This window comes from Monomorium pharaonis, chromosome 2, assembly GCF_013373865.1.
Source record: "Monomorium pharaonis isolate MP-MQ-018 chromosome 2, ASM1337386v2, whole genome shotgun sequence".
Classification (NCBI taxonomy): Eukaryota; Metazoa; Arthropoda; class Insecta; order Hymenoptera; family Formicidae; genus Monomorium; species Monomorium pharaonis.
This window is the reverse complement of record NC_050468.1, coordinates 29,379,737-29,399,248: the sequence shown is the minus strand read 5'-3', so window position 1 is coordinate 29,399,248 and position 19,512 is coordinate 29,379,737. Positions and strand designations below refer to the sequence as shown.

Genomic DNA, 19,512 nt, shown 5'->3' with positions numbered 1-19,512 from the left:
GAGACGAGGAGACAGAAGAACCAAAGAGCTCAAATGTTCGCGAGAGATTTTAGAGCTGAGCAGGTTTACTCGATTTACAATAATATCAATGCGCTTCACAAGGAGAGAAAACAAAAGTAGCATCTACGAGATTCATATCCATTTACATCGATAAATACGTGGATCGTTTTTCTTATTATTGTTAAAAAAATGGAACACTAAAGTTCGAAGCGAGTAGCTCTAAATTATTTAGAATTAGATCTTTATTAATTAAAAAAAAAAAAACGCCCAATAAATAATGCTCATTAAAATTATAAAATCTTCAACTGCAACGTAACAAGAAGTTTTATTAACATCTTTTAAATATTTTAAGTAGATAAAATACCGTCGGATATGATGAATCCACGTGTTTAGGTTAGGTTAGGTTATGAAAACAAAAAAAAAAAAAAAACAAAAACGTATTCATGCGGAGAGAAAGGAAAGAAGTATAGATTAATCTTAATCTAGATCCACAACTTTTTACCTTCTTCTCGCGTCATTTTTACCAACGTAAATTAATCTCGATTTATCTTTCTCTAGTCTCAAGATTTACAAACAGATAAAGAGTAAATTAAATCGAGATTAAAGTTACTCTATACATTGATAGAAAACAACATTAGAGGTGAAAGAGAAAAAAAGAAAGTGAGGAAACGAAGATGAAAAAAACAAAGAGCGAAGCATTGGCGTGGCCCAGACTCCGAAACCGGTATGTATAACGTCACTGGGCTCGGCTCTCGCGCCGTAGACACGGAAGCGATCTCTACGCCTATTCGCGATAACGGCGTCGTTCGTCGATCGACCATCGTGGCGTACGATAGATCCTCATTCACGTCCACCGTGCCAAGGAGCGAAAGCCATCGCCGTCGCACCGATTTCGGCCGCCGGTCGCCGGCCGGCAACAACGCGGCTATCCACGCTGTCAACGCTGCGATCTATTCCGAACGACGCCACGCAAGCGTCGTCGTCGTCGTCGTCGTCAGCGGCGACGGCGTCACTTCCAAATTTAAATTCGCAGTTCAGGGTTTCCACCGGAGGTACCCGGCGCGATAGCCGACGGCCGAGGAGAAACGGGGGCAACGTACCTCGTCGGAGAGCTTTCTTCCGTCCGTGCCGTGCGTGTCCGTCCTCGCGAGAAGGAAGCGCCGGCTATACGTGTAACGGTGCACCCAAAACGACGGCGTATCCAGTGCGAAAGAGGGAGAGAGAGGGAGGTACCACGATATACCGCGAAAACTCCGCTCGAAGGAGACCCAAAGACGCACACTCACGATTCTCTCGACCGTACGAGGCTCACGGGAGGAACTGCTGTTACCGAAAGGCTCCCGCACATGACCGGCGACAGTTGGCGGCACGCCGCCTGATTGGCCGCGCCGCGGCGAATCGGCGACGCGAGGGCGCCACGGCGGCCAATCGACGGCGTGGCGGCGCGAACCCGCGGCCGTCGCGCGCTCAATTTGAACGTTCGTAACGGTACGCGATAATGTCGGAGACACACATGATGGTACGGTGCTCGTTAATTAACTGAAACGGTTTAGCGATAATGATAATGGGGAATTGCTGTATTTCTATATCTCAGGACAGACTGAAATGTACATGTCAAATTGTATTACTTTTCCTTTTATCGCGTGCAAGCGTCATTTCTTAATGTTTAAAAATATATCGTCATTTTGAAAGACTGGGGTAGCCAATTTTGTGTAGCCCGTAAAAAAATCTGTACGCGATAATAAAATATTTAAGAGAAAGCAAAACTGAGAAAAATCAAATTTAAAAAATATAAATAAAATGCAAAATAAAATTAAATATTATTAAAAAAACATAAAAAATCTAAGTCTCTCGAGAGATATCTGTTTTCGAATTTGTGTCAAAAATAATATGCAGAGCAACAATTAGATTATCAAATCGTATTTTAACATTACAGGGCAATTTATATTTTTTATTTATCAAATAAATTAATATAATTTTTTCAATTATACATATTTTCAAATTGCTCTGCATAACTTTCTAATATTATTTTTCAAATGTTTAAAAATCATTTTTCATTAATTTGATTAACACATAAAAATTTTTTTAACTTTTAATAGTAAAATGATATACGTCACATTGATTACTAATTATTGCTCTAAACTATATATTATCCGTTTTTATTTACCATGAATAATTTATAATTTAAAAATCTTTCCTTCGTTTCTGGACATATAAGCATTTAAAAAATTGCTTATCTAATAATAATGATGATTTACGATGCCCAGTTTACGTTAATGAGGCTCGTTTACTTGACATTCGATATTTCCGCTTATCGCGAAAGTGCGTTATGGCGTTACGTTGCTTTTTATTACCCTTATTGGGCATTCATTTACATTTTTCGCGATGCTGCCGATGCGGGTTAAATAGGATTAATTTCAAAGTCAATTAGAAAAAGATTTTCTCGTACGGTACATTCGCTGACACAATCACCACTTCCGTTACTTGCTATCTCTCGAATTTCATTGTTCATTAGCTTGCACATGAGTCACGATAATTAAACATTTCTCACGTTTGACAATGCTGAACTGACTTTATAAAAGATTTATAAGAAAAATTATAGTTCTCCGTGATGTCATCAGCATTCTGCTGTTCATTACAGCCACGCTTAACGCGGCGGCAAATAGGCCATTAATAATGATAACGTATCTGCATAATGAAAAATAAATAACAGAAGCGAGATACTTTACCCGCGTGATATTATACTATCGAGAAAAAAAAAACAGCACTGACTGATTTCGGACTCTGTTTATCCGAGTAAGATCACGGATGTAACGGCTGATCGATGCTATAAGAAAAGCGTGTGTTCGCCGTATTTCGGTTAGTAAAGAGAGTAGAGTGAGCTCCATTTGCGGATCGCGTAAGTACACGAAAAGCAGGTCATTCACGGGGAATTCACTCTACACCTTCAGTGATGTAAATCGCATCGGACGCACCGTGCATTCGAATGCGTTTTAATTTTACTCCTTATGCACTCTCGCATCTGTATGTAGGAAACGTGACACGAAAGACACTTGCAGTCGTAACATGCATCTACCAAATATCTGCATACCTTACCATAGGCTCGCTTTTTGTACTCTCGAAAAAAAAGCGATATTGCTAACAAGCGATATTGTCCTCTTTCTTCGGACAGAGTTTTCAAGACTGCAGAGCCTCTATAACAGAGTCTGACCACGAACGATTTTTTCGTCAAGTCATGCGTGAAAAAGATGCATGTATATTGATAATATATATATTATCTTACTCTATGTATACTGTCTATTAAGGTGCCACTACCTCACTCTATAATCTTAATAATATACTCGATACATTCAAGCAATGACAGTGTCGTAAAAGAAAAAAAATTTTGCTTTCAAAATTTGTTAAGAGTAAAGAGGTACCAATTAAAGAAGGGCAATAAGGCCAATTTTTGGGCCATGAATTCTTTATTTTATCCTCCTCTTTTTGCATACGGGCTTGGGATCGTCAATGGCAGTTACTTTTTATTATTTTAAATAAAAAAATAGATTTAAAACAAGAAATTCAAGATCGGTTAACAAAATTTAAAAAAAGTAACTCTGCCACTTCGCGGCCCGTATGTAAAAAGAGAAGGGTAAAATAAAGAATATATTATTATATTTATATATAAAGCAAATTACTATCGCCCATTCTGTGATCCTCATTACTCAAACTTTGAAGGCTAGTGATTCTAGTTTTTCCCAATATAAAAAAGTTTTTATAGGGTGTTTCGGAAAGCTTTCAACTAAATGAAAAATAAATGCTCGTATCGCAATAATTCATTAGACGATTAAAAGGCATACGTCGAGCGGGAATTTGACGATCAAACAAAGTTTCTATCTCGTGGTCAAAGGTTCTCTGTTATAGGATCTCTAGAGACGATCTCGGCACATTCGAAACAACAATCGTGCGTATTTTGCATCGTTCCTGCAAACAACATAAAATACGAGCGATACGCATAATAACTAGGCGCAATCTTATCGCAGAGCGGCGATATTCCATATTTTACATCGCGCCGGTTAATCCGCTGACATGTCGCTGACATATACATTTCTCGACTTCGTCCGTTTTCGATCTTCAGGCGAATCTCCTGGAAGACACGCGCGGCTCATTTTCTGCGTAGACCAAAAACGTGAGCGGCGAACGAGTTCGAGATGTAGTTCGCCAACGACACGAACAGATTGTTCACCGTGTGATAAGCGTAACCATACACCAGCGCGGCGCACAGCCGGACCCTTACAACGGACAAGTTGCACTTACTGGCAGCTCGCGGCGAGGGTGGCGACTCACCGTCATCGTCCACGACGGTTGTAGTATGCGTGGTAGCAGCAGTCTCGACGACACGCGCGTCATCGTCATCGCGTTGCGGCAACGGCGGCGTTTCATCATCGTCCACGGCGCACGGAACGTCTCTGTCACTCGGTCGGACACGATTGTCCACGTCGCCATCGTTTACCGTCGAGTCCACCGGGCAGACGTTCGCGTTGTCGCGGTTCGAATAATCGTTGTCGTTTCTATTGTCATCATCATCATCGTCGTCGTCGTCGTCGTCGTCGTCGTCGTCGTCGTCGTCGTCGTCCTCGTCCTCCTTGTGCTGCTTCTCGTCGATTTCCACCGCCGGCTTCTCGGTCTCGGGGGAGAAATCGAGCGACGACGACGCGGCGAGGGGCTGGTACGCATTGCCGCGTGCCAGCACGTCCTCGCCGGCGTCCACATCGGTCTCCGGACCTACATCCGTGTAATCGTACTCCTCGTCGTCGTCGTCGTCGTTGTCACCTCGGTGTTTGCCGTTTCTGGTCATTCCGCACATGGGTTGTGCGAGTAGCAGGTTCACGTCGAACGGGGGTGGCTCCACCTTGTCGGTTTGCGCATCTATCAATTGCTTGAGGTAGGACGGATTCATATCGAACTGATCGTGATTCGACGGGATCGGGTTATTCGGATCCATGTTGTTTAGTAATAGACCATTCGGTGCTTGATGCGTCAAGTGCGGATTCGTACGCGAGGCGATCTCGACCGGCGATCTCAGGAACACCACGATTACAGTGATATTGTCCAGGGAGCCTGCGCGCTTCGCGCTCTGCAGCAGAGCCTGATGCACGTGCTTGAGATCGTCTGCAAAAATAAAACGACACGCTCGTTATTCTTTTCGTTAAAATTTTCAACAACAGTTGTTATACTTAACGGTTGTGTGTGTGTGTGTGTGTGTGTCGACTACTATTACTTTTTAATTATATTATTATGTCGTTGGGCATAATTTCGAAACCGTTGCGTGGTCTCGTTGTTAAGCCTTCTATTAGAAAATTCTCCGCGATGGAAAGACAAATTCCTGGAAGACTTGCAAAAACACAGCAGAAGCGTGTTTTGCTGTTCCGCACTCGATTAACTTATTGGCGTGAGTCATCGTAATAAAAGTACGGTTTGTAGTCGGAAGAGTCAATGGCTCGTGGAATAAATCGCGCTCGAAGATTATCACGCGATCGCGTTCAAAATGTTCGCGTAACTATATCGCGTAAGTATTATTTTCTACTGTGAGAATTGCTTGTGTTTCTATTTCAGGAATGTATAACTAATTGTAAGTTTGAACAAGGAAATCTTTCTTCTTTTTTTCCATGACATTTTCCGTCCTAAGAATTTTTTACGATAAATAATGCGTTGTTTCTAGATCTACAAATAGCAATGAGACTGAAGCAACAGTTCCTTAAATTCTTGTAAGTTATACACGCGATATTTAACAAGTTGTAAGCACGACCAGCGAAATTATTAATTGTAGCGTGCAACAACGTTATCCATCTTTGTAAGAAAGATAAGAAGTAAAAATTTATTTTTTATTATTTTATTAATAATTTTCGCTAATCTTGCACTACAAAATGCAAATATATATAATTGTATAATCCGTCGGAATCGCTGTGAAGTTTTAGCAATTATGGAATCATTGCTGTTGAACTTATCATCTTTGCTACAAATTGGATGAAACGTGACTATTTTTTGCAAGATCAACTTTAGATACTTTCTAGGGATGTCTTTTGAATATTCAAATATCTCGTGACGTCCAGCTTTTACCGAGTGTTTCCGCTGTGGAATTTACCGCGTTTACTTCCCCAAGTGAGAACGACGACTTCCTGTTTCTATACGCAGATCATATCACATATACACTCGAATGTCCCGTAACATCTGGATTGTAGATCATTTCTTTATTATTGCTGCTGTTGCATAAAGATGTGTTTAATATGAAAAAAATATTATATCCTTATTTTCCGTTAATTTTTTCTATTAATGTGTTTCATCTAAGAGACAAGAAAATCCTTTCCATAATATGTTCAATAATTTAAGGTAATTAAAACATAATTATAAGTAAAAATAATTAAATATACTTTGTTTTATTGGGTTAAAATATAAAACATGTGTAGTAGAAACAGCAGATACTAATAAATCAGAGAAAATTATATAAAATTTCTTGAAATACAATATTGTTCTACGACTCTACTACGATTTTCAGGGTAAATATAATAAAAATAGTTTCTTCGTGTATCAATCCTATTCTTTTCTATTTCAGAAACAGATAAGATTATTTTTTAGCAAATGTATTTTTTGCATACAAAACTTCTGCACGTACATAGAAAAAAATTATAAAATCTACAATCATTGTATAACTAAGAATATAAAATCCTTAAAAAATTTGTTAATCTGAACAAATATAACTTGCTTACATAAATAATTTAAATAGTTTTATCGAAAAGAAGTGTTTTCAATATTCAATAATAATTTTCATTAAATTAAGAAAAAAAATATTAGATAAAAAATAACAATATCTTCAACGAATTAGAACCGTTTAATACTGGTATTATCGAACGATTACATTGTACTCTTCAAATAATTATTATAACAAATATTGAAATAAAAATATATTTTGTGGAAATTTAAGATTATCAAACTCTAAAAATTTTAGGTCCCTGCTTATATATGAGACAATGATTGTTGAATTAATATTATTGCCTTTTCTGAGCTGTACACTATTCTGTTCATTTTGCGGTCACTTTACAAGAGTATCAGAGACCGTCCAAACGGGCCGATACGACTGACGTGTACAAACGTCAGTCTCACCGGTCGTTCTCGGACAGCGATTTAAAAGGGTGGAGAATCTCGCGCGCCCCGGACCAGAATTTCGCGACAGGTTCGTCAAATCAGGGAAGGTGCGGCAATAAATCGTGCGGCCCTGGCAGAAGGTACGTTGACCTAACACGCTATGCCACCTATCGACGCCTGCGTAGTCCTCTCTCTCATCCATCGTTCCTTCGTCCTCCGCCTCTCTCTCTCCCTCCCTCCCTCTTTGTTATTTCGTTTCTTCTCTTGCTACATTTGCCGCTCACCTCTCGTCTTCTCTTTCATTTCTCTTAAATTTGCGCTCTAGTGACTCTATTACACCGCAAGAGCGTTCGGTCGCCATCTGGGCGATAGAAAGAGAGAGAAAAAGGATGTATATGTGTAAATAAATATGTATAAAATCCTTTCTCCCTTCCTCCCCCGAGGGATGTACTACCATGTTCTACGACTTTTATGGAAAATTCTAGCAACACCAATGTACATATAGGGTACAAAAGGGGTCATTAGGGACATCCGGACAAACGCTGGGTGACGCATTGGACGACCACATCGGGGATCGTATCGATCGATAATCGGATGTGTCCACAATGAGTATATCCGAGCCGATGGCAGGTGCGATAATCGGCAGGTATCTATATATCCTCGACGAGTACCATGCTCACGATCACCGTCGTGACATTTCGTTCGTCTCTCGGGTTATTATTGGGAACGAGACATTACATTTCGTCTCTCGAGTACATTATTGGGGGAAGAGGGGTACATTATCGGGGGAAAAAGAAACGAGAGGAAGAACTTCATTACACGCGCGCTATCGATTGTTCGTCGTTCTTCAGAATTCTACGAGCGCGTGTCACATCGTTAACGCAATGGGGGGAGGAGAATGAGCGAGAAAACGAAGGCGAGAACGTGCGCAAATGATGTCGAGCTAACGCCGCAGGATTGACGATTAACTCCCTTTTTACTCTCGCCCAGCGATCGGGGTTTTTTCGGACCCAGGTCACCAGTGTTCGCCCCGTTAAATCCTAGGTTTAAAAAGAACTCGGACTAAATTGCTCATGAATTTCCAAATATTTCTTTATTCCGTTTCTCACCCTTTCCGCTCGATATAATAAATGTATTTTTTATTATTTCTATATGACTCTTACGTCATGTTAAAAAAGAGGGAACAATTTACGTAGCTACGATAAAATCAAAATTTAAGTTTTTTTTTATCTTGGCAGAAAAAAAGGTTTATTGTGAATGAACCTGAGCGTCGCTTGTGCGGCTGTCAAAGCGCACGATCTCGATGTTGGGGAGGTTCATGAATTCTACGTCTTTTTCACATCCATTCAATGTGATGGTGGCGTGACGACAGCGGCAACCACCCAAGGTCACTTATAGAGCGCGACCGGTCGTTGATAGCGAAGCTACGATAAATCCGATGAATGAAAGTCTGGCACGGAGATAGCGCACGCTACTTCTCTCGATCCTAGGGCTCGATGAACTGTACTGGTACATACACATACGTAACAACATATAGCGATTCCACATGGTAAGGTGGTCGAGGGATAGCCTTAACGGCCCTAAGCGACCGCACAGATAACGTTAACACGCAATACGATAATCAAATCGCGCATGTTTATGTTTTACGTCACGTTATTACGTTTAAAAAACGAGTACACCTACACTGTTAATGATGAATTGCATCCAATGTGTGCAAGTCATTTTTTTTAAGCATTCCTACGTCACGACTGCTCCTATTCAGTGTGTCATTAATTTATGAAACAATGGAATTCAATAATTAAACTAAAAATGTATTTAATTTGACTAAAGGTTAATTTATTGTTTCCTAACTAAATAAATTATTGCCCTTTGTCTGCGATTATTTATATTTATTCATTATTATATTTATTATATTTATACGCTGCATAAACATATGTATTCTGTATGCCTGCTTATTATTTACATTCAATAAAGTTCAATTCAATTAAAGCTATTACTAATTATTATTAATAGGAGCAATGCTTACTTTGAAATTGATTTAAGCCATAGAAAAGGATTGATTAAATGTAGTCACCTGTTTAGTTACATGTTTTATGTTAAAATAATAAAATTTTTGAAATTGAAAATAATAAAATATTTAACTCAAGAAATTGGTTTAAAGATTATTTAATATTTACCAGTGTGGACAAGTAAATCATTTTTCTGTTTTTTAAGTATATTTTTAAAAGTAAACTTTTATTGGCACAAATATGTTTTAAAGTACTTTTAAAGAAGTTATGCAAATCTTCAGAGTGGCAGTTCACATCACACGTCGACTTCAAACAGAAAGAATTATAATTTAAAAGTTAAAAATATATTTATTAATATAAATTATTAAACTAGATTGTACTCTTAGAGGGAACTAAAAATTAAATGTCAATGTCAAATAACTAAAATTATCAATGTAAAAAAAAAAAAAAAATTAAATGACCTTTAGAACCATATACATGACCTCCATACAATTTTTTTTTTAAAGCAAGGTCGATTTTGCAAATAGCTTGAAAAATCTACTAATAAAAGAAAGTGTGAGAAATCTGAAATATATTCCTGGTCAAGTATATACGTCAATATAAAATAATGACGATAATGGAGAAGTTCACGACGTCGAGTGAATTCTAAAACGGTTTCTTAAATCGCAATGCATGCACGCGACATTTTTCTTCGCGATTGTCATTCAGTCACACGAACTTGATAACGAGATCCACATGAGAAATGCGCAATCGGCTCTTCGCCAATGCCATTTTTGAATCGCTATAAGTACGCCACTTGAATTAATAACTTCGGAAATACTACGAGGATTGAGATCGTCGCGCGGGAATTGTTCGTCTGTAATTTTAAACTGTCGTGACGTACATACGTGTCACGTTTTATCGAGGATGTGCGAATCAAGATTTTTCAACATTGAATCGAATCAAATTGAATTTCATTTCTTTCCTCAAATTTGAATTGAATTAAATCAAATCGAATCGAATTACGTTGAAATATAATTTTTAATATAATTATTGTTAGGTAACATTATAATCTATAGATAATAAAAAAGATTTCTATTAAAAAAAAAAAAAAATTGATTACATAATGTAAAGTTATTTTAAATATAATTTTATAAAATTGTCAATATATATATATATGATTTGTACATATTTTACTTAGAAAATTGTTTTATCATAGAGATTCAAATCCGAATCGAATCGAGCCTTAACCTGATTCGACTCAGTTTCATTCGTATGCGAATGTAATGGTTCGCACTCGACTCTACATTTTATGTTACTCGAAAACAAAATGCCTCTCGGCTACGAAGCCTGCGAAGCCGGGATCGACGCGTGCCAGACGCTCCTTGCAGCCGACGGCGATATGAATTACACGGAAATATTGGATTACGCGTGTCGGTAATCCATGCTGTACGGCGCGGCGAGAGAAACGAGGAGAAAAAGAAAGAGAGATATTCGCCGCTATTCCTTTATATCTCGTCGTCTCGTTTGGCCGGCCGATAGGAATTCGCACGACGAATCCGCGCGCTCCTCGTCTCGCTCGCAAATTCTTCGCAAAAACATCGTCCGCGCGATCTTCTCCCCCATTTTTTTTTTCTCTCCTCGTCAAAACGGTTGCTCCATACCGATATGAATTATGTAGGTTGGCACACACGTACAGGTATCCTTCAGGTTCGCTCGCGGAACGATCGTTGAACCAATGTTCATCGGAGCCGACTGCCTGCCTGGCGTCGTCGGTCGGTTCGCCTTAAGGCGATTCTACAATTCTGCGTAAACGTAGTTGTAAACATAAGGTTGTGAAAAATCAACTAATCACAGTCGATTACTGTTCGATCACTAAAGAAATAATTATTTGTGATTTAGTTAGTTTCTTACAATGGCCCTTAAGGTTCGCCTCGCGTAGGCAGCGAGTAAATCAACATTTTACCCCGTTATCGTGTATCCGGTGATTTAAAAACGATCGCGGGGGCGTGGGGGAATCTTGCGGCTCGCGACGATGTTTCCAAAAGGGCGACGCGGTACCGCATTTCGGCCGGGACTCCCCCGTCGTCGTCGTCGATCCGACCGGCCGGATTCTAAGCCGGATGCTCACTCGCGAATATATCCGTACGAACCATTTTCGGAACGGCCGACGGCGGCGTCGAAACATACAAAATAAAAAAGAAACGTATATGTAAGTGCGCTCTATCGCTCGAGATCGGAATGTCGAAAAATTCACGCGCGTTATTCATTTATCGCCGACGGAAACGGAACGCGTCGTCGGTTCCTTTCGTTTTTTTTTTTTTCACGCGTACATTTGGCACACGCTATACAAAGCTAAATTTAACTGCGAAAATATAACTAGATACATGGATAGAAATATAATTTTCAAGATATAAGATGTTATTTGGGTTTTTTTACAACAGTTAAAAATTAAAATGTAAAAACGGCAGGTTTCTTAAATTTATTTAAAAAAAATCATTCTTATCTTTTTAATCGACGATAAAAAGTTTTAATTACACATATTCGAATTTTCGCCCGGAAATAAGCTGTTCAGAAAGAAGAAAAATTTGGTTTATAATAACTTATGCAGCAATAACGACTAATTTTACACCAATTTTAAATACTTTTTAATTGAATATGGGGATCTAAATAAACTTTTGCACGAATATATATTCGAGTTTCATCAGTGTAAAAGAATAATTTTATTTTTAGAGCTATTTTTCCATTTTACTTCTCAATTAAATTTGCAAAGTATTACAAAATTTGTGCATAAAAATCAAGTGTATAGAAAAAATTAAATACTTTTAAACAAAAAAAGTTTAACTTTTATATAAATATATTCAAACGTAATAACAGAATCTGTAAAATTTTTTATTATTGAAGGAAAAAACTAGTGCTGTTTTCATTTCCATTCTGAGGAAAAATATTATAGAATCAATGTTTTGTATACATAATTTGCACAAAAATTGCATCGTGAGCTTAAGAAAATACGTTGAAATTACTAGCGAATATCAAGGAGCAACCTTTAAAATGTGCATGCTGCCAAAATATTCGAATTTCGATAATTTTCAATGTGTGCATTGTAATAATAATAATAATAATAATAATAATAATAATAATAATAATAATAATAATAATAAAAAAAAAAAAAAAACCCCAAGAAATAGTTTTTCGATTATTTATTATTACTCGTTTACGTCGATTTATTCCCCACCGGTTTATTGCCGAAAAAAAAAACTTTTTCGATTGCCACTCGAATCCACGGTTTTCTATATTTTTAAAAATCAAATTGAGTCCTAGCGACCACCAGTCAAATTTTTGATAATTTTGTTTCTCAGGTGTTCAAGGACTCGATTAAATATGAACAAATAATTTTGTTCGGCATTATTAGTATCAGAAAAGAGACTTCAACATTGAATATCGTTGGATATCAAAATTTTATAATTTCGACACTTTCAAAATGTTTTATAAAACCTTCATTTCTAAAGCAGAATTTCTTCGAGCGTGGGAATGAGAATGGCTTGGGAATCAATTTTTCAGGCACGCGGTGCGATTTTTTTTGTGTCGAATTACATGCGATCTAGTAAATTACTAAAAATGAAATTTCCCTGCGACTAAAGCTAATTGAGAAAACTACTCGCAATCAGTTCAGTTCAGTTCAGTTCAGTTTCATTGAGCTCTTCAATTTTCATCCCCTCGTACAATTATAGGAACGGCACGATCATTAAGCACTGAGAAATTATCTCGAAACACAATATACAAAGGCGACTGATTGCATCAACCCTCGACAATTTTCCCTCGTTTTTTTTTTTCAGGACAAACACGTCCGAACGCATTCACGGTCTCACGAGACTCTTTTATGGAGGAAACTGCTACCACTGCTATTGGCTGCTTCCGCCGTAAAAAAAAAAGTGACACTGTGGTTACAGTATCGATGTTTTGCAGAATTTCTAGGAATTAGATTGCAAACACGAAAAATCGCACCGTGCCGGCGGGGCTTAGAAATATCACGTTTTATTTGTTACCTCGAGTATCAACAATCCTCAAAATATGTATATACGCTACCAAATTATTAGAATCATTTAACGGATCGTTCGTTATTTATCTAATACGAAAATCCTACTCAAAGGTCGACTCCTCGAACCTGCATCGAAACGGGCATTGGAGATCGAAGATTACGATTAAAGATTAGAATTCAACCGATCGGAGAAGATCAAAGTTAAAATTATCCGCATTCTAATTTCGCAATCCTCGATCTCCAATTTCGTGGAAAATCGCTCCCTCCCGCCCCTACCTAGAAACAAAAGGGGAGAAACGGTAAACACACGGAGATTCAAAAACTTCCCAACGTCTCAGTGCAAGGACGGCGAGAATCGGCGCCGCGAGGAGGGAAGAGAGGAGGGGGAGAAGAAAAAGCAAAGGAAAAAGTTGCAACAACGGCAATGACTCACTTCACTCACTCTGCTAGCAGCAGCAGCAACGACGAACGATCCCGGCTGACGATCGCGGAATGATCCGCGAGCACACACCACTCGTGTCGTGTCGCCGGAAGCTCGACGGGACCGATCGACCGACCGACCGATGTCGCGAGGGAGACTACACACCGGCTGCTGATGGCTCTCCTCTCGCGCGTCCTCCGCGAGGAGGTGAACTCTAAACGCGCGCGCGCGCGCGCGCACGCACACAACAAAGCGACGAGACGGACGGAGATCGCGCGCGCGCGCTGCGATCTTCACTCGCGGACCGATCGACTCGAGTGGACAGGTGTTTCCGAAAGAAACACACGCCCTTTCCCTTGTTTTGCGCGCGCGAGACGGAGGACGAGGGCTACACAACCGGAATACCACGGGCCGCTCTGCTCTTTCTCTCTCTCTCTCTCTCTCTACTCGGTCGCAACTACGTTACACCGGGCGTGGCGGATCACGACTGATTTTCGCCGGGCGCGCGCTGCTCTCCCTCCCTCCGCCGCGCTCTTCGCGCGCCGATTCTCCGCCGCGCGCGCCCCCACGTTCCGCCGGATGTCGCCACCGCCGGTCGCCGGCCGTCCAATGCCGTGCGATGACTCACGCCACCCTCGTGCGTGCGTCGGGCCGCCGGCTGCTCCCCCTCTCTCCCTCCTTTCCCCCCCTTCCCGACCTATACGGGGTGTCCGTTCGGTAACAGATGGGTACTCGCGAATGCTTGCGAGAGGTATCCGTCAGCGGTGATTTTGTAGTATCTCGGCAGCGTATAAATGCACATTGTTCAAAATCTTGAAGAACGAAATTGTTTCCGAAGGAAACGATTTTTTAAAATCCTATTCGATATTTTGCCGGAGAAAAAAAACAGATTTGAGAGATTAATCCAGATAGCACACATTATTTATAATAGATTTATGAAATATTTATAATTGAATATTTTATAATTATTAATGAAACATTTCACAAGTATCACCAAAATAAATTTTATTTATCATGAATATTGTACAAAATATCTAATCTATATTTTAATAAAAATTTACGATTCTTTCGTTTATGTATATAAAATATGTATTAGATAATATTTTTGGAAATAAATGCTAAATGAATATTTATGAATAATCATAATGCCATTTGAGAAATTATCTCTTTCATGTAAGACCCGTTTCGTTCGTGCGCCCGTACTTTCTACGTCCACCCACAATTTCCTACCCTTTGTCTCCCTTCCCCCTCCTTCGCGAGATCTGAACGGTATGCACGCGTATGCGGAAATTTTTTTTCGTCATCCGATATTATCCTAAGGACGCGCGATGACTCACGGCCACCCTCGCCTACGTTCGCAATTTCCGTCTCGCGCTACAACGAACACGAAGAGAAAAACTCGTCGCGGTATCGTGGTTTCATTCTGGATATCGAAACGAAATTTCCACGAGACGTTGGAATCTCTCGACGCCGCGGCCGCGTGGGTACGCAGAACAACGTGGAGGATAATCGTTACGGTTTATCGCGACGCGATCGGCGTATTTTTCCATATATCTGCAGCATCGAAGATTGAACTCATCGAGATTACTCTACGCTGGCTTTCACCGGCGTAGAAAGTTTCCTTTTTTCTTTAACGAGCACGATCGCTTTTACGTCTTACGACGAGAGAGCGTTATTTAGTGCTGCAAGCACAGAGCGGAGAAACGCGAAGGGTGTGGAATATTCAAGCGTCTCTCGGGAATTGTTTTGTAATTACGCGAGCGCGATAAATAGGTGATAAAAATTAAAAGCCTCTCTTCTCCCCCTTCCCCCCTCTTCGATCAAAACAACTGCGCAACTGATTGCGAAAGAAGGCGGATTTGAGAGATATTAGAAAAACGATCGAAATGAATTATCGCTATTTTAAGAAAAGGCAGTCGGGCGTAGAATGATGCAATGCATATATTAAATGTGCAAGTGTAATATTTTGTATTATAATATTATAGTGCACATATCAATGAATCAATGTAGTAATAATATTATAATGTAATATTACATTAAATATTATTTCTTCATTTTTTCCTAGCGTTTCCCTTAAATTATAAATTACAAATCCTAATTAAAGACGGAATAAGTGTACTAAATGTATAAATGTAGTGTTTTATAATATTACATTACTTTGTGAGTATTACTTCTCCAGGATCTCCCTTAAATACAATCCTTAATTAAAGACTTAAACTCTCTTAATTAAATTCTCATTATTTTTAATGAATGAATATCACGCGATTTATCCTTCACGATTTACCTCCACCATAAATTTACTTTCATACAGCGGCAACAACAGCTACGATTAACTGATATCGAGAGTGCACGCCGTACTTTACAATCTACGGATATATTGTGAGAGAGAGAGAAAAAGCAAGAGAGAGAGAGAGAGAGAGAGAGAGAGAGAGAGAGAGACGCGCTCGGTCATCCAAAAATATCTATCGCGCATTTATCTGTGTCGTATGAGAACAGGAAGCGTTTGCCGCGATCTTGCTGCCTGTCTTGTAAACGGTACCCGGCTTTTACAGCCTTTCTTCCTGGGTTGGACCCGATGCAACGACAACCGTTAATTAGCGTAATAAACGCGATGCGTGCTATTTTTGTGAATTAGCCGCGAGACGCCCGTGGAACGGGGTCGTTCGAGTCTAATGGACAAGAGGATCACGGACCGCTGGCAAACAGCCGGACCAAGGACGCGTTTAAAAGCGTTTGTGCATGGATTTTAATATTTTCTACGTGACGTGATGAATCATAGCTAACACACTCTCCCACCAGCCGGAGAGACTCCCTCTTAAATCACGTTCTTAAATTATGTAACGTCGCGACTGACGCGAACGGCAGAACTTTTTTACGGGAGAATTCAAAACAGGAAGCGATAAGTTTCGTGTAAAATTGAGCACAAGGAAACGCGGTGTTACGAAGCGGCGCGCATTTTCTAACTGTTATAAAAATTCTGTCTTACTTCATTATTAATTACGAACATTATAACCTGCACGCTTTAATAAGAAGATATTAGTTAAGAAGGTGATAATTTTGCTCCTCCCCTTGTGTGTGTGCATTGTAAAATCTTTTTTAGTAAATCAATATTTTAAATCAAAAACCTAATATAACATTTGATTCACCAATATGTCATTCAAGGAATTCTATAGAATAAAATGATAAAATATCTTGATTTTAAGTTATTATTTATAAAAAATGTCATAACATTGTATAACGAATCAAAGAGAAGATCGTAATATGACTTTATCCTTCAAAAAAGATTTAAAAATTTGGATACTTAAGAAACATAAAATGTTACTTTATATTAAATTATATATTTTGTCAAAATAAAGAGAAAATACTCCACACTATATGCAAATATGTGTACATAATTCAATGTTATGTAATTCAATGTTAAAATTAAAATATATCTTGAAGGTTTCAAAAAACTTTAAAATAAAAATATAACAAATGGCAGTTGTTGTATATTGGCAGTTTAGTTATTGCACAATTGCAGACTACTAAACAAGTGATTTCATAAGTAATCACTAGAATTCCTCATCTAATGACGGAGATATTACGGAGTGGTCGTAATATCTACAAGGGCCATAATATCACCCAACATATAAATAATGTAATAAAAAATAAATAATGAATGGAATATAAGAAGAGTGCAGCGTAATAAGTGGTACGTAATTTAATAATATGTAATACATACTTCACGTTACTTTAATTAATCTTTAATGCAAATTAAAATATATATATTACACACTATTAAACTACATGCTGCACTTGCTGCGCTGCACTTTCATTAGTCCAATCGCTATTTATGTTTTATTGTACAATCGGGGGGTCTTTATTATACGTGTTTGACGTCCATTGTCATAAATCATATAAACGAGCGTATGGTAGATGCGTCAAAGAAATACTCAGGGAAGAAAATGTGAGAGGCAAAAGAACTGTTAGCCGCGGATCGAAGAGTTCGTTCTCCATTCCGATCCGTGCGAATCGCGAAACCGTGGGGATCGAACGTGACGCAACCGCGCGCGCGGCACGCATCCGGACGACTTCCAAGGAGATGGAAACGACGGACGGACGGACGGACGGACGGATGGAAGGAAGGAGAGAAAACCGGCGAAGCGTGGTGCTGTGCGGACGTGCCGTGGCGCGTCTCCCCGCGCGTCCCCTTTATACCGATCCTCGAGGCGAAGCACGAAGGAGCTCGTGAAGCTCGCTGTCGCGCGTAGCATAAAGGTGGCTCCAAACCGGCCGAGAAGCGCGAATGAATGAGCCTACTTCGAGAAGCACGGCCCGGACATTACACGATATATATTTATATGATAGATATTTATAAAAATATTTATTACTATTTATTTTCTAAAAATACGATATAAATATTTTATACATATTTTATATGTAGCGAAAAAAAAAAATCACAAAATTCTATTCAACATATTATTGAAATATACACTTAGCATAAAATAAAAATAATAAATATTTATAATAATATCTGATAGAGTTTTGTAATCTGTTCAATCTATGATCGCAAGAATATAAAATATTTAAATAATTATTATAGATATTTTGTGAAGCTCTTTTATAAATATCGCGTGCTGTCTGGGAGGTCGCGCCGCGAGTACGAGTCCAATTCACATCACCAGTGAATATACATTCGGCTTCCTGTCAAAATAAAAAGATACAACACGTTCACTCGTTGGCGAGTGTTCGCTCGCGATCATTCGCGCGTTCCTTGCCGGCCCGGAGTCACCTTAATAAAGCGCCGTACGGCGCGCGCGAGCGTTGCCACATCGCGGCATTCCGGCCGGCATGAATCACCTAAGTACCTAACGTGATCCGTACATGAAAATACGCGATACGGTACACGTTGCCACGCGACGATAACGCGGCCGATTGCGCCGCGCGGCGCCGGCCGATCCGGCATAATCGCGATATTACCGCAGCGAGATAAAACGACGCGTATCCTGGACACATTAGTACTTGTCCGTCTAGCGGGCTCCCTCACCGCGAAGCACGTTACCTGTAATCGAAACGCCGAATGTACAGGGTGTCCCGGAACCGTCTACCATAAATTTCGCAGGGGACACCCTTTGACTCAGGAGTCGCTTTTGTTATTCGATTTAAAGGGATCGATATCTTCCAGAGCTACCGAAAAGTTTTTCGAGCTCATTAAAAATCGTAGAACCGAATTTTGTGAATTTAGAGACGGGCCTTTAAATTTAAATTTTACATTTTTTTATAGTACAAGTTTGCCAAAAACGTGGCCATCAGCCACTGTCAAGATAATTAGTGTGAACATAGTCTACATTATCATATAACAGTCGAATTATGATATACTGTAGAAGTAAAAATTTCCAGATCTAACAATTAAGATTATTTTTTTAAATCGAATTAATCAGTAATTTTACTTTTTAATATCTATTTTTTTAATTGTTTGAAGACTATATTAAAAAGTTTTTAAAATTAAAAATTCCAGATAACATAAGTTGAAGAAATATAAACTTAAAAATTCGCAAGAACCTGCATCTTATATGTGTCAATGTTTAAATCTATATTTAATTTTTCTTATAAAAATGGAGTCAACAGTCGATTTTCAATAAAAAAATACTAATTACAAAATTAATAGAATTTACTTCAGGATTTTTGTTTGATGGTAGATTATTTTTAGTTTAACTTTCCTCACAAAAATAGTCGGCAACTGTTTTTCATTAAAAATAATTCAGGAAATATATAAAAATGAGAATTTATTTCGTTCGTTTGACGTTAAAAGTATCTTAAATCTTAAAATATGTTCATGTAAATGCAAATTATATAATACTTTCATTTAACAATAATAATATACAAAAAAAGTAATATAGCCAATAACATATATGATTGCGGGCTGCCAACTACATAAAATACTCAATACAATAATATTTGCT

The 19,512-nt window shown here is 38.8% G+C and overlaps 1 protein-coding gene across 3 annotated transcripts in view; it reads right to left on the bottom strand.

Annotated features, from left to right (window-relative positions):
- LOC105836662 (serine-rich adhesin for platelets) overlaps positions 1 to 19,512 on the bottom strand; it is a 65,135-nt gene that overhangs the window by 15,789 nt on the left and 29,834 nt on the right. For 2 of the 3 annotated variants that reach the window (XM_012680851.3, XM_036283074.1), the window contains exon 8: positions 4,297 to 5,151. In XM_012680851.3, the coding sequence (XP_012536305.1) occupies positions 4,297 to 5,151 (855 nt within the window). The remainder of the gene's footprint in view (positions 1 to 4,296; positions 5,152 to 19,512) is intronic. The other variant, XM_012680852.3, reaches the window with a different exon arrangement.